The sequence below is a fragment of the Suncus etruscus genome, chromosome 4, assembly GCF_024139225.1.
Source record: "Suncus etruscus isolate mSunEtr1 chromosome 4, mSunEtr1.pri.cur, whole genome shotgun sequence".
NCBI lineage: Eukaryota > Metazoa > Chordata > Mammalia > Eulipotyphla > Soricidae > Suncus > Suncus etruscus.
Window position 1 is genome coordinate 5099432 of NC_064851.1, and position 16216 is coordinate 5115647.

At 53.7% G+C, this 16216-nt stretch overlaps 1 protein-coding gene across 1 annotated transcript in view; it reads right to left on the reverse strand.

Annotated features, from left to right (window-relative positions):
- Nucleotides 1-15267, reverse strand: part of TMPRSS6 (transmembrane serine protease 6) — a 37017-nt gene extending 21750 nt beyond the window's left edge. Inside the window, exons 1-6 of the mRNA XM_049771559.1 lie at nucleotides 15115-15267; nucleotides 7830-8026; nucleotides 4374-4507; nucleotides 3460-3527; nucleotides 1961-2145; nucleotides 1743-1784 (exon numbers count right to left, since the gene is read on the reverse strand). Of these exons, the coding sequence (XP_049627516.1) occupies nucleotides 1743-1784; nucleotides 1961-2145; nucleotides 3460-3527; nucleotides 4374-4507; nucleotides 7830-8025 (625 nt within the window). The 5' untranslated portion in view covers nucleotide 8026; nucleotides 15115-15267. The remainder of the gene's footprint in view (nucleotides 1-1742; nucleotides 1785-1960; nucleotides 2146-3459; nucleotides 3528-4373; nucleotides 4508-7829; nucleotides 8027-15114) is intronic.
- Nucleotides 15268-16216: the final 949 nt, after the last annotated feature.

Here is a 16216-nt window from a genome sequence, read left to right on the forward strand (position 1 = left end):
TGGGGGATCCCACCAGATCAGCAGAGTGAAGATCTGTTCCCCCATTACCACTGCTTTTTTCCCTAGTCCTCCCTAACCCCTGAGAAGTCTCAGCACCCCACTAGTTCTGGGGACGGTCATGCTGCCCAAGGGTCCTCGGTTTATCTGTGACCTGGCACAGACCAAAGGACCCCCCACTACTTCAAAGAAAATGTCAGTTTCATTCTCTGTTCATGAGTTAATCAAAGGCAAGCAGAGGATTGACTTCCACAGGGATCCATTGCCACTTTTGTGGACAGAGGGCCTCAGGGTTATTGACACGGATTGGCTAAAGCTGTGGCTGAGGTTCCAGCCAAGGACTTTGACTGAGAGTGATTGGGGGCCACAGGGGAAGATGGTGCTTGGGTCAGCCATGTTTGGTTCACCCAGACTGCACATGCAAAGCATGTGGTCTCCATATGTGCACTCTCCATCCCCTGAGTAAACCATCTCATTACAGCAGGGGTCTCAAACTCAATTTACCTGGGGGCCGCAGGAGGCAAAGTCGGGGTGATCCTTGAGTGCAAAGTCAGTAGTAAGCCTTGAACATTGGGGGTGTGTGACCCAAACAACTAAAACAAAACAAAACAAAAGATTCCTCTAGGGCAGGGCCACAAAATGTTGTACGGAGGGCCGCAAATGGCCCACGGGCCGTGAGTTTGTGACCCCTTCATTACAGTGTCCTTTGTTCCACTGGGAATGAATGGTGGGTGGATGGTGGATGGTAGATGGATGGTGAATGGATGGTGAATGGTGGGTAGTTGAATGGGCAATGGATGGTGAATGAATGATAGATAAATGAATAGTGGAAGGATGGATGGGTGGATGGAAGAGTGGATGGATAAATGGTGGATGGTGGATAGATAGTGGATGCATAATGGATGGTAGGTGGTGGGTAGATGGATGAATGAATGGATGGATTGTGGATGGTGGATGGATGGTGAATGGTGGATGGATGGTAAATGGATGGTGAGTGAATGTTGGACGAATGAATAGTGGATGGTAGGTGGTGGGTGGTTGACGGTTGATAGATGTGGATAATGGATAGATGGTGGGTGGATGGATGGATGATGAATGGTGAGTGGTGGGTGGATGTCAGATAGACGTTGCATGGGTGGGTGTACTGATAGATAGGTGGGTGAATAGATGATGGATTGGTCATGGATAGAAGATAGATTGACAGATAGTGAGAGGTAGATAACAGCAAGATAAGAGCAGAAAGATAGTACAGGAGTTAAAGTGCTTGCCTCACACCCTGAACCCCCAGTTTGGGGGTTCCTGGATGTGGCCCCCAAATTAGTTTAGTATAGTAGATAAGATAGTTGCCCTCCCTACTGTACTATGGCTCAAGTCCCCAGGAAGTGATTTTTTTTTTTTTACTAACAGAGAAGTGAAGTTGGTGAGCAAATGGAATTCAGTGCCAGAAAGGTAATGTCATGGTTCTACGCAACTAGAAAGGTTCTGTGCTCACAAATCACATGAGCTAGTCCCATCTGTCCAGCACACACACACATACACACACGTATGCATGCAGGCAACTTGCACAATCACTCACACGCACACCTCCTTCCCCCCCAATCATCCCTAACCCTTACTCAGCATCCACGACTCATCCCTCCCAGGGGGTCATTGGGGGGAAGTCCCTGCACCCATCACCAGAGAAGCGAAGGGAAAAAAAAACAACAACTCAAAGGGAAAGCAGAGAAGAAAGCAAAAGGGCGTACCCAGGGTGGCATTCAGCGCTACTATGTCCCTCACGCTGGCTTCTGTCAAAATAAAAGGACACAGGGAAGAGCAAAAATAAATCCGCCAAATGAAAACCGAAGGAAACTCAAAACCCAAGTGACCCTTAGCTGCACTGGACCTGAGTGCCAAAGACCCCACCCCTTAACCTACAGCCCTGACATGCCCTGCACTGGGCAGCAGCCTTTTGAGTACTAACCCAGGATGACCAGGCCCTCGGCGTCCACCTCGTAGTCTTCCCTGTAGGGAGCAGGCTCCGAGCTGTTGGCCGTGGACAGTAGCTCTTCCGTCAGCAGCGCCCGCACTGCTTCGGGGCTCAGCCCTGGCTGCCGCTGCTCCGGGATTTGGAGCACGAACCAGAAGAAGCAGGTAAATGGTCCTTCCCTGTGGAGGGTGGAGGGGAGAGGGGCTGGGGAAACGAAGCCTGAGGCTGTCTCTTCCTCTGCCCCCCAAAACAAACCTTTGAGGGGCAGGAGTGTTAGTACAGCGGGAGGGCATTAGCTTTGCATGTGGCTAACCCAGGTTCGATCCCCAGATCCCATCTGATCCTTGAGTCTGCCAGGAGTGATTTCTGAATGCAGAACTAGCAGTAACCACTGAGTGCCGCTGCATGTGGTGCAAAAATACCTCCCCAAAATATCTTTGACAGAAGGACTCTCATCTCAATTTCCCTCATTCCACAGAAGAAATGAGGAACAGGAAATAGGGGAGCTGGATCACCCACTTCCTAGACCACCACCCTGGACCCACGCCCAAGAGGAGGCCACCAAGGGAGCTCCAGAGGCAAGAAGCCAGATTCTGCTCTATACCTCAGTTTCCCCTTTTTTCTTTTTTGGATGGGATAAGGGATGCCAGGCATCGAACCCAGGTCAGCAACGTGCAAGGCAAATGCTCTACCTGCTGTGCTATTGCTCCATTCTCCCTTTTTTTTTTGTCCAAATATCTCTGTTTATTAATATCATCACCATTTGAATTTGCTTACACTTTATCCAATTCTTTTTTTTAATATAATTTTTATTTTGATCATAGTGATTTACATGTTGTTGACAATAATATTTTAGTTAGATATTTACATAACATCAGGGGGGATTCCCATCACCAAATTGTCCTCCCTACACCTCCGTTTTTGTCCTATCTCCCGTATCCTCTTCCCTCACCCCCAGGGCTGCTAGAATATGTGGTCCCCTATGTATCTATCCTACTACATAGTAGTCCTGCATCTGATTGGTCTCGGTGCCTCCCTAATTTCCCCCTCTAACTGGGAGGCAGGCCTAGCTAGTTAAATTTGTGTGGTTTGGTTTGAAGAAGAGAAAAGTAGTAAACTGGGGTAAAAGTCTAATACTCCGAAAGTGGGCAGAGTCCTTCTAGAAGCTCTTATCGTCAACTTGAGGGGTGAAGGAGAAAAAAGAAAATGAAACATTCCCTTTTTTGTTTTTGTTTCTGTGGGGTTTTTTTTTGGGGGGGCTACACCCAGTAATATTTAGAAGTAATTTCTAGCTCTGAGCTCAGGAATTACTCCTGGCAGTGTTCGGTGGGATGCTGGGGATCAAACTTGGGTTGGCTGTGCACAAAGCAAATGCCCTCCGATCTGTGCTATCGCTCCAGCTGTTTCCCTATTTTATAACCCCGATTTATTTCTGACTCCAATCCAGCAGAAGCCCAGGCTGGAAGCTGGGAGGGGGCCCCCAGGAGACTCACCCAAAGGAGTAGACAGAGCTGGAGTTGTAATAGGGCCCCAGGCGAGTGCTGGCGATGAGTTCCTGGAGCTGGATGAAAGGGAGCAGAGTCCCTGTGACCCTCCAGGACAGACAAGCTCCCTCCCAGATCCATGCCCCCTGCACTGTGAGTCTGAGGGGTACAGGCAGACCCCCCACGTGTATGATGGGCAGAGGGTAAGCCAGGATCCAAACACACACACCCTTCCCCCTACCTCCACATTTCTACCCCTGGTGTACCCTATACCAGGTCACCTTGCTCCCAGAGTTAAGGGTCACTTTCCACCCAGAGAGCGCCCCTGGAATGCTGGGTTCCAAATCATAGCCCACACTTGATGGACTCAGGGGTCCTCTGCATCTTTCCACCACAACAAGGGGGGGTAAACAAACCTCATTACCTCACCCGACCCCAAAACTCTGGAGGTAACCACTTTCCAGGGCAGAGGAGGAGGCAGTGACCTAGTCCCAGATGCAGGGGACTGTAAGTTCAACATGAGGAGGGGTGGTTGGGGGGAGGCAGCAGTGTGGGGTTGGGGAGAGAGAGACAGAAATGGGGAGAAGGTAGCTCACAGGATAGTAAAAGAATTGGATACAGCTGTGAACCATTGGGGTACAGTTTATCAAGGGGGTCCTAGAAGATGATAGGGCACCTCAGAACAGCCCCCCATCACTTTGAGGGTGGAAGAACTGGGTACATGTCCCCTAGACTCTCCTAAAATGAGGTTTCAGCATTTTTCCTATCTTGCAGGGAGGGGGCCAGGCCCTTGAGGGGCATCACTGTGGGGTGTTCACTTAACTCCACCCACCACCCTGGACCCTCCTGCTTGCTTCCTGGGTGCTGGTCCCAGCCGCACCCCAGGGATGGACGCCCCACCCCACCACCACCATCCTCCCTACCATCTTCTGGGCTTTGGCGGTTTCGCTGCGGAAGGCACTGGACTCACGGCGGGCAAGGTCCTGGCTGTAGAGGCGGTTGAGCACCCGAAGACTGCCTGAGTACACCTGGCTGACGGTCCCCTCTGCTCGGTACCCTGCAGGCAAGGCAGCAGCCTGGTTAGGCCAGAAGGCCACTGGGAAGGCCCCTGTTTCCCTGCTAGTAAGGTCTCGGGGTGCCCTGAAGGCCTCAGTACGGGGGCTTTGCTGTGATGGTGTCATGGAAGGGAACAAAGATGGAACATTGGGAGGATTTGCACTGGGAGCGGAGAGGTAATGCAAAGGCCCTGAGGCAGGGAAGGGGATAAAGACTGGGTAGGAGGCTGCAGTACCAGTGGTGGATTGAAGGGGGTGCAAGGCTGGTGCCTGGTGGAGCAGGGTGGATAAAGAAAACCATGAAAGGTTTCCCAGGGGGACCACGTCTACAGATTCTGCTCCATGAAGGCTGGTGGTAGGAAGAAGGGAAGTTTTCAGCCCTGGGTTCGAACACCTGCTCATTCACTGATCCCTTCACTCATACGAATTGACTGAGAAATGGCTGTGTGTAGGAACTGGCCCGGAACCTTTGGAAAATTCCAGAAAAATAATAAGGGCTGACTGGCATCAGCCAGGGGGTGCTGGTATGCACAGAGGGTGCCGGGCAGAGGGCACAAAAGCCTTGTCTATATTGTGAGGAGGAGGAAGGAGATGAGACAGGTTGGGGAGGTGCCAGGGGGACTTTGCAAGCCCTGGGGTTGGCTGAAGTGAGAGCGAAGTAATGGGGTAGGGGGAATGAAGTTAAGAGCAGAGAATGTCACACACAGATGCTGAGATCTCAGAGAAGGTTTCGGAACAGGCCACGGGAGGAGCAGAGAGACTTGACCAGGGGTGCTGGTCCTCTGGGCTTAGGGGATCAGCCAACAGGGCACTCAGGAAAACAGCTAGAGGAAGGAAATGGCAAAATCAGGGTTGGGGAGGGGTATGGGTGTGGGGAAGGGGTATGAGCCCCCCTCATCCCCTAGCACTGAGAGCAGCTGAGCCAGGACAGAGGGGTTGCGGATAGAAACCAGTGAGTGATAAGCCAGAGAAGTCACGGTGAGCTGTAGGGAAAGAAAGTGGGGGGCACCCTAGTGCCCAGGGACCCGTAGAGGGGGCTTGAAGCCCGATGTGAGGGCTGGTGCAGGCTGGAAAGGGACTTTCACAAGACCTGCTGGAATTGCTGAGAACCAGACTGGAAAGAGTCCAAGAGAACCCCGGCTGCAGGATGGGTTGGAAGAGAACCTCTTAGTTTGTCCTGGCATCAGAAAAGCTGGGGACGGGCCGGAGCAATGGCGTGGCGGTAGAGCGTTTGCCTTGCACGCGGCTAACCCAGGACGGACCTCGGTTCGATCCCTGTCATCCCATATGGTCCCAAACCAGGAGCGATTTCTGAGCACAGAGAGCCAGGAGTAACCTCTGAGCATCATTGGGTGTGGCCCCAAAACAAAAACAAATAAAAACAAAAAGCCGGGGAGGTACCAAATTGGTTTTGGGGTTCAGAGAAGCCAGGGAGATATCAGAGAGATTTGAGGGATCATAGAAGCCAAGGAGGTACCATTTGGTGCTGGAGCAGTGAGATCAGCTGAGATGCATATGAAGAGGGGGAACATAGCCTACCCCCCCCCCAGAGTCTGCCTATTTCTGGTCCAGACAGGGTGAGTTGGGGTCACCTCACCCTGCATCCCCTTCGGGAAGAGTCTAACCCTGAGCCAAAGAATCTGTGTCTTCTCAAGAGCCTCCTTGGACCCTAATCCCTTGGGGGCGAGGACGGTAACAAAGGCTTGAGAGTCTTTTGTCCCCCCCATCTCCCATGGTCCCCGGTCCCATGGAATTACCCTGTCTGCAAAGAAAGGCAATTGGCAGGGAGTTCCCAGGCCTCCAGCCCGAAGCTTCGAAGCTCTGGGTTTACCCTGAGGACTAATTATCATGCAGTCCTGTGGTATTTGGGGTGCTGGCTTCCTGCCACTGGTGAAATGCACACAGCCTTCCCTCACCTCCACTCTGCCTGTCTGTTCTGCTTGGAGCAGCTCCATGCCAATGGGATGCCGGGTAGCTGATGCCACACCCAGCACTCTGAATTCCAGAGCTGAGAAAAGGAGGAGTGAGTGAGTGAGTGAGTGAGTGAGTGAGTGAGTGAGTGAGTGAGTGAAGAAATGAATGAAGAAATGAATGAGGGCCTGGAGAAAGAGCATGAAGGTAGGGTATTTGCCTTGCATGCAAAAGGTTGGAGCTTCGAATCCCGACATCCCATATGGTCCCCCGAGCCTGCTGGGAGCAATTCTGAGCATAGAGCCAGGAGTAACCCCTGAGTGCCGAAGGGTGTGACCCCAAAAACAAAACAAAACAAAAGAATAAAAAAGAAATGAATGAGTCAGACATTCGGGAATGTTTGCGGAAGGGCCTGAGGGAGCATTTAGATTCGCTGTACCCAGGGCCACCCCGAGTTCGATTTCTGGCACCATATAGAGTTTTCTGAACCCCACTAGAAGTGATCCAAGAGCGGGGCCAAGAGTCAGCCCCAAGCAGCACTGGGTGCGCCCCAAACCCAAATAATAATGATGACATTTTTTATAATGATGCATGTTGAATGAATGCAGGCAAGAACAAATAAATGTGTGAATGAGTACATTATGAATAAATGCATATATATGTTTTTTGGTTTTTGGGTCACACCTGGCCGTGCTCAGGGATTCCTCCTGGCTCTGCACTCAGAAATTGCTCCTGGCAGGCTCAGGGGATCATATGGGATGCCGGGATTTGAACACAGTCCGTCCTGGATTGGCTGCATGCAAGGCAAACATCTTACTGCTGTGCTATCTCTCTGGCCCCAGATAAATAAATAAATAAATAAATAAATAAATAAATAAATAAATGCATATATTAAAGAGATGGGCTGGCCAGTATTCTGGACCTGCCCCGGATTTGGGGGACCCCTTCCCTGTGTGTTGGACCCCTCGACCCTCAGTGCTCCAGCAACCCACTGGCTCTGAGACCTGCTCGCTCTCCCCTTCACCCTCTGCTCCCATTAGGCCCAGGGGACGGAGAGGTGACAGGGTTGCGGTCCCCACCCTAGGAGAGCTCCCCAATTGGACTCCAGCAATCAATGCACTAATTGGTACCAAGCCCACAAGTGCCACTGAGCCTCCCCCAGCAGCGCCACCTGGCTCTGAGCCTCGGAAACAACCCAGGAGGGCTGCCTGCGAGGGGGAGGCCTTGTTTATGAGTCTTCACTTGGCCAGGTCACAAGAACCAGGTACCAGGGGAGCAGTGCGAAACTAGGACTCATCCCGAGCGAAGCCCTGGTGTCCTAGGATCTAGAATTATTGGGTATCAGTTGCTCTCTCCCAGGACAAGGAAGGAGGTGGCCCAAGGCAGGCTGCCCAGAGAACCCCCCACAATTACCTAGGAAAAACCACAGCAGAACCCCCACCGTAACCAACACGAGCAGCGCCAGGCACAGGGGTGCCAGGCATACGTAGTTCCGGAGTTTCCTCTTGGAGCTTTTCGGGGCCTTGAACATGCCCTCCGGCTCGGCCTCCTCCCCATCTCCGCCATCCCCTGGCCCTCCAGCAGCTTGGGGCGCCTCCGTCACAGGCATCCTGGGGGAAGCAGAAGAGGGGGCTTGTGGGGGACAGGCTGGGGTGCACTCACTCCCCCCATATCAGTCAGACAGCATTTTCTGTCTACTTTTTGTCTCTGGGCTGACTCCTGGCTCTGTGCTCAGGCATCACTTTTGGGTTTTTGTTTTTGTTTTTGTTTGCTTGTTTGTTTTGGGTCACATCCAGAGGCGATCATGGGTGTGCGCTCCTGGCTCTGTGCTCAGAAATCACTCCTGGTAGACTTGGGGAACCATATGGGATGCTGGAGATCGAACGCACGTCTGTCCTGGGTCAGCTGCGTAAAAGGCAAATGCCCTACCACTGTGCTATCTCTCTGGCCCCAGGAATCACCTTTCGATGGGCTTCGGAGAACCATATGGGAGTGCCTGAAAACAAACTTAGATCATGCAAGGCAAATGTCTTCCCTGCTGTACTATCCCTACAATCACCCTACTGGTGTTTTGGTCTTTGATTTTTTTTTTGGGGGGGGGGGGTACACACCTGGAGGTGCTCAGGAGTTACTCCGGCTCTGCACTCAGAAATTACTCCTGGCAGATTCAGGGACCATATGACATGCCAGGGATCAAACCCAGGCAAGCTGTGTACATGGGCAAAAGACCTTGTGTTGCATGCAGCTCACCTGGGTCTGATTCCCAGCATCCTTCCCCGAGCCTGCCAGGAATGATTTCTGGACTAAGAGCCAGGAGTAGCCTCAGAGCACCGCTGGGTGAGTCCCCAAAACCCTCCAAAATTCTCTTCGCCTTTTCTCAATGCCCCCCCCCCACCTCTTCCCAGACAACGCTGGGCTGGGCTGGGCTGGGACCTGCTCTTCAGAAGTCTCTCTTGCTCATCTGGAAGGTTCTTAGAGGCAGGAAAGAGGAACAAGTTCAACATTCATTCACATCTTCAGATGCTGTCTCACAAATACCCCCTCAGCCTCCGAGGATGGGGGTTCTCATCTCCCCCAAGCACCCCTCTTCCTCAGATTCTACTCTGAGTGGTCACACTCCATGCACTGTCTCACTTAACCCTCTCAACACCTCCCAAAGTTCTGATCAGTTGGGGACCAGAATTTAGTCCAGGGGCCGGAGAGATAGCATAGAGGTAAGGCGTTTGCCTTGCATGCAGAAGGACGGTGGTTCGAATCCCAGCATCCCATTGGGTCCTCCGAGCCTGTGAGGAATGATTTCTGAGTGTAGACCCAGGAGTAACCCTTGAGTGTAGCCAGATGTGACCCAAAAAAAATTTAGTCCAGGGGGCAAAGCGGTGACACAACTGGTAGGGCGGTGTTTACCTTGTATGCGCTAATCTAGGACGGACCTCGGTTTAATTCCCCGGCGTCCCAAATAGTCCCCAAAGAGCGATTTCTGAGTGCAGAGCCAGGAGTGACCCCTGAGTGTCACTGGGTGTGCCCCCCAAAAACAAAGAAAAACAAAGAAAAATAAGAGTAAGCCCAGAGCTGGGGCAATAGGACAGCAAGGAGGGCGCTTGCCTTGCACACAGCTGACCGGAATTCAATCCCCGGCACCCCATAGGATTCCCTGAGCACTGCCAGGAGTGATTTCTGAGCACAGAGCCAAGAGTAACCCCTGAGTACTGTTGGGTGTGGGCCAAAGCCAAAGCAAAGCGAAACAAAATAAAAAATAAAAACAAACCAACCAAAAAACCTTCTGCCCAGGAAATTCCTTCCTGCTTTTTCCAGGCTTTCACTCCCAGGTTACAGTGAGAGCACGGATGCCCAGAGAAGCCAAGCTGTTTGCCTGAGGTCACACAGCTGCGAAGTAAGACCCTGCTTCCTACAGAGAAGTGGAGGAGTTAGCCACAAATCAGATTTGAGATGGGTGGGAGATGGTTCAAAGGGTTGGGGCCCGGGCTTAATGGGGTTGCCCTAAACCCCACCCCTGGCACTGCAGGGTCTTTTTAGCTTCTTTGGGAGAAGCCCTGAGCACTGCTGGGTGTGACTCCCCTCAAATAATAAATAACAATTAAATGCCACCAATCTGGGGGTCCTGGAGTAGCAATATTGTCTGCAAGCCCCATACCCCAAGTGGGATTTACATCCAGGGCAAGCGTCCTGATTACAGAGGTGGCCCTTCATGCCCTCTGTCTCCCAGAATAAGGTTTCATACCGCTCCCCAAACTTCTGCATAAGTACTACTGTGATTTAATACTCCAGTCCCAGATGGGGGTCTCCGGGGGTCCCAGTTGGGCAAAAATGAAAAATAGCATGCTGAGGCTGGAGTGATAGCACAGTGGAGAGGGTACATGCCTGTACTCAGCTGACCCAGGTTCAATCCCTGGCAACTCATATGGTCCCCTGAGCACTTCCAGGAGTGGTTCCTGAGCACAGAGCCAGGAGTAATCCCTGAGCACAAAGCCAGGAGTAAGCCCTGAGCACAGAGTCAGGAGCAAGCCCTGAGCACTGTCAGGTGTTGCTCCCAAACCAAAAACAATAAAATAGACTTTTCAAAGTAGCATGATGTTGGACAGAGCTGAAATGGATAGCACTGCTGTAGGACATTTGCCTTGCTCGAGGCCTACTCAGAGGACTTGGGTTCAATTCCCAGCATCCCATATGGTCCCACGAGCCTGCCAGGAATGATTTCTGAATGCAGAGCCTGAGTGCCTTCTGAGTGTGGCCCAACCCTCCCCAAAATAAAAATAATATGACTGAATCCTGAGCAATATCACAGCAGGGAGGGCATTTGCCTTGCATGTGAATGACCCGGATTCCATCTCCCAGCATCCCATATGGTCTTCTGAGTCTGCCAGGAATGATCCCTGAGCACAGAGCTATGAGTAACCTCTGAGCACTGCCAGAGTGGCCCCAAAGCCAAATAGCAACAACAATAATAATAATAATAGTAATTTGTCTTGGCTGAATTGCATCCCTGCTGAGTAACAGGTCGTCCCCCCAAACCTGAGTGGGGAAGCTAGATGGGGGAGATCCATGCAGCCTGCTCCTTATCCCCAACCTTACTGTCCCCCCTGAGCCCAAACCACCAAGGATGCCTCACCGAGTAGGATGCAGGACACAGAATGGACAGGCACTGACACTCATCTCAGCTGTGTGTGGTGCTTTTCTTTTTCTTTTTTTTTTTTTGGGGGGGGTCACACCCAGCAGCGCTCAGGGGTTACTCCTGGCTATGAGCTCAGAAATCACTCCTGGCAGGTTCGGGGGACCCTATGGGATGGCGGGATTCGAACCACTGTCCTTATGAATGCAAGGCAAATGCTTTACCTCCATGCTATCTCTCCGGCCCCAATGTGTGGTGCTTTTCAGACTCTCATCCAGACTCTGGGGTGCCTGGCATGGCCCCCCAAGGAAGCAGGGGGTGGGGGCCTATCTTCCCATCCCAGAGGACTGAATCAAGGGACAGAGTATGAGTGGCTGGTTCTGGGGCAGAGCTAGACCACAGTTTTCTCTTCAGCTCCTCACCTCTCATTTCTACTGACTCACTTCTCCTTAGGATTCTCAGGGGAAACTGAGGCACCGAGTGGAGCAGGCCAGATGAAGGGGCTTCTTTGCTGCAGTCTGGCTTCTACTCTGAGCTTTGCCGGGGAGATTCTTTACAACACAGAAGAATTCGTTTATGCATGGCCTGCTGGGCAAACTCCTTCCACTGACCTCATGCAAGGCATCTGCCAGGCTCTTACTTGGACCCCTGCCTGGGGCAGCCTTGTAAGTGGGGTCCTGCCATGCTCCCCACCTCCACTTGGTCTTCCCAGCTAGCCCCCACCCAGTTATTCTACTCTGAATGCTTTAGAGGAAGCTGTCCACCTCCAGCAGGAGGGCCTGCCTTGCAATCGAAAGGCTGAGAGCTCGATCCCCAGTACCATCCCACGTGCCTGGGGACAGTGCCTGTCTGTGGATCTGCTGTCTGGGATTCCAGGCACCCCAAGAATGCACTAAACTCAGTCAAGCATGGAACTGAAGTATGCAAACCCTCCAAACTCCCAGCCATTGCAGTAACAACCCAGGACAGGGTCAGGCAGACTCGCTCATGTTCACCCACCCCCAACTTTTGTCACATACCTTGCCCCGATGTCCCACCCTGAGCCAGCCCCTCAGAATCTGCCTGAACAACTTCCGGTTCTTTCAAGGCTCCATGGTCTCTGCCCGGAAGCACTGGCCCCTTCTTCCAGGTGGCCTTTGGTCATGTCCACACTCGAAAGTCTACATTCAGCCACCCCCTTGGGTATCACTTCTCAAAAAGACAGACTCGTTTTCTGTCTTCAACACCTCTGGGGACTCTATTTTTTTTGGGGGGGGGGGCCACACACAGCATTGCTCAGGGGTTACTCCTGGCTGCCTGCTCAGAAATAGCTCCGGGCAGGCACGGGGGACCATATGGGACACCGGGATTCGAACCAACCACCTTTGGTCCAGGATCAGCTGCTTGCAAGGCAAACGCCGCTGTGCTATCTCTCCGGGCCCACCTCTGGGGACTCTTAAAAGCCCTAAGTTCCCACAGAGTGAATGACAGATGGATGAAAAAATGAATGACCCTTGACTTCCATTACAGTGCTCTTTCCCACCCCTGCTACCTCTAAGAAGCCAACCATGCTGAACGGTGGCAGTGTCCACAGTCAGAGACTCAGCTAGTCTTTGCTTTGTCTGGTTTTGGGGGTCATACTCAGTGGAGCTCAGAGGCTCAGAGGCTCTCCCTCTGTGCCCTCAGTGCCCTGCGGCTGCTCCCAACAGTACTCAGGGTCCTGAGAAGTGCTAGGAATCAAAGCAGCAAGCAGAGGCTGTGCTTAGACTATCTCTATCGAGCCTGTCCCAGCTGTGGTTTCCCATTTCTTATTTTTTGCTTGTTTTGGGGCCACACCCGGCGGTGCTCAGGGGTTACACCTGGCTCTGCGCTCAGGGGTCATTCTTGGAGGTGCCTGGGGGAATCTTTGGGATGCCGAGGATCGAACCAGGGTCTGCCGGAAGCAAGGCAAGCTCCCTCCCCATTATGTCATCACTCCAGCTACAAGTGGCCTCTCATTTCTGTTGAGTACTTGCTTTGATGCCTGGGCGTACAGAAGTGACAGGAGACCCCACTCCAGACCTCTGGAGGGACTTTGACAATGGCAGCTGTGGGGGCCCCAACTTATTTCTCTGTAAGTCCCTATTGATCATAATGGTGTCCCCGAGTGTCCATGAGAACTCAGACCGTATTTGTCCCTCTGCTTTCTGTGCCTGCTGTCTGCCCCGTGACAGGAACCCCTCACAAGGACTCAGAGGCTAGTCACCTCCTCCTGAGCTCTCAAGCCCGGTTTGAACACCCCCCTACTTCCTTCTAGAACAGCCCAGAGGCTTCCTAGCAGGTCCATCTGTCTGTCCTCACCTCCTCTCTGCTGCAGCCAGACCTTAGCACCCTGCCAGACCCTTAGCTTGGGGTCTTCTGCCCCTAGGCCTTGCTGAAATGCTTTTCTTGTGGGGGTGGGGGCTGTGTTCTCTGGACACCCCTTCCTGGCCCTCTCACTTCTGCTGTGAGTCTGGATTTGAAATCCTGGGGTCCCGAGATGTTTCATCCACTCCCCCAAGTGCCCAGAGGGGCCAGAACAGGGGTTCCTGCATTCCCTTCTACACCACCGCTGCTGTGGCACCTGGGGGCCTGGCCTCCTCCTGACTCCTTCATCTCCACCCCCTTCTCTTTATCCCTTGGGGCTCCCCCCAAGGACTGTGCAGGGTGGCCCCAGTATGTCTCTCAGTGGGACTCAGCTAATCTGGCTGGCTCTATGCTCAGATTTGGTCATATTCAGGGGACCTATGGTGCCAGAGATACAACCTGGGGTCCTACGGGTGCACCCCGACTCCCATGTTCTCCCCTCCTCCCTGTCCTTGGTTATTCTGGGTCTAAGTTTCAGTGCTGAGGTTGGTAAGAAGGGCTGGTTTGGCTGTTGAGGTGCGACCAGCTCTGAGTGAAGAAGGGGCACCTTCATATAAGGTGCAGGACTCTGCCTTTGTGTGAGGAAGCCCCAGGGAGGGGAAGGGTGTACCCCAAAAGCACAGGGGCCAGAGGGGATCTGCAGCAGGAGGACTGGCAGTCTGGCCCCTCACTGTCCCTGTCCCTCCCCCCCCCCTCCACTCTGGCCATTATCAGAGACCAGTCTGCCCGCTGTAGGTGAGAATTGGGGGTGTACCTCCCCTCACACACTCATACAAACTACTTTATGTTTGGAGGCCCATGCTTTGCTGTGCTCATGGGTCACTGCTTGGTGGGACTCGGGGGACAATAGAGAGAGCCAGGGTTCAAACCTGGGTCTGCCACATGCAAGGCAAGTGCTCTCCCCGCTGTCCCATGGCTCCAGGGGTGCACACAATCTAAGAATTTGGGTTGGGACCAAACCCCACCATGCTCAGGGCTTCTTACTCCTGGCTCTGTCCTCAGATTTCACCTCGTCCCTGGCAGTGCTTGGAGGACTGTCTGGGATGTTGGGGATCGAACCCAGGTTGGCTGCCTGCAAGACTCGTACCCGCTGTGCTGCCAGCTTCTCCACACACTATCAGTCTTACACACGACACACAAACTCAGAGGCTCACATACAGCCGCACATTCAAACGTACAAACTGTGGGAGCAGGGTCTCAGCCTAGGACAGAAACACCCACATACTCGCATTCACACATTCACACCAAGATACAATCATATACTATGCGAGCTGTGTCTCAGCTGAAAACATAAATCCACAAACACACACTCACACTCACACAGCACAAGTCAGGATAAACCCTTTCCAAGCTCAGGATGGCACCCAGGGAGTGAGGGACTCCAGTCCAGCGCCAGAAAGAGGGTGCACGAAAGTGGGGGGGCCTCAGGGGACAAAAGAGCCCCTCTCCCCTTTCCTTCTGGGTCCCACGTCCCAAAGTCACAACTGGACCCTAGGCCTCCTGTCCCCCACTTGCCCGTCTGTCTCCGGGCATGGCTGCCCGGTCCTGCCCCCAGCGGCTGCCCTGGGCACCCCACTTTTTTGCTGCTGCCCACTTTACCCTCAGCAGCACTTGGACTCCGAGCCTTTGACTCAAGCCCCCGCAGAGGGCCACCGTCCCTGAATCGAGTAGACACCCAGCGGCCTGGCCCTGGGGACCCCCACTTACCTCTGGGAGTGGCGGGTGGGAGCCGGCCTGTGCGTGGGCCTCGGAGCCTCTGTTTGCCCAGGTCAAGGTCCCCCTGGCCGCAGCTGGCAGCCCGGGGATCAATGGTCCGGCGCCATCACCGCGGGGCTGGCCCTTGTCCCCTGTGGCCTGTGGCCCCGGGTTCCATGGGCTCCGGGAGCTAGCACAGTCCGGCTCAGGTAAACAGCAGGAGGCAGCGGACACGCCCCGCCCCTGCACCCCGAGGGTAGCTGTAGGCAGTGAGATCTGAGCTGTCTCCTGGGGCCAGTTGCCTGGTGACAGGCCTGCCGGGTCCAGTCCCGGGTCCCCAAGAGCAGCAGGTGGGGGATACTAGCTCCTGGGTCCACTGGCTACAGGTGAGAGGCGAGGCGGCAGGCGGGGGGGGGGGGGCACCCAGGACCCCAAGATCACAGTGGGGTGGGCTGGGTGGGCGCTGAGTCCTCTGCTGAAGTCACTGCAGGAATCGAGTTCTGCAGGACCCTGAGGGCCACCTGGCGGCCTGAGGCAGGCGGTAATGTCCTCCAGGCCCAGGGAGGGGTGACAGGACAGGGACAGGAACAGGGACAGGACAGCAGGACAGGACGGCTTGCACTGCCATAAGGCCCTTTCCCAGGGAACCCAGAAAGGTGGGACAGGGTCTGGGCAAGCTCAGCCGTCACCTGAGCTTTATGAGTTGCCCTGAGCACCCCCTAGAGTGAACCCTCCGCTCTGTGTCCCGTGTCCCTGCTTATCCAGCCAGCAGGTCACAGGGGTGAGGCTTTTGACCAGGGTTTGGAATTGAGGGGTACAGCCTCCTGCAGTCAGTGACACCAAGTGGAAGTCAGTGTAGTACTCAGATCAGCCTCCCCATGGCGAGGACACCACAGGCGGGTAGGAGGCACCTGGGAAGAGACAGGGGGATGGGGCGGGGTTGGGGGGAAGTGGGTCTCTTTCTCAGGGCAGGGCTGGGATGGGACCAAAGCATTCAGGTGCCTATCTGGGCTCTCTCCAGTTCTGTTCAGTTGTAAAATGAAAAAGCAAATTATGACCGCCTCACATTCAAGTCACCAGGCAGAGGGCCTCATGCTTCCACCAAACTTCCAGC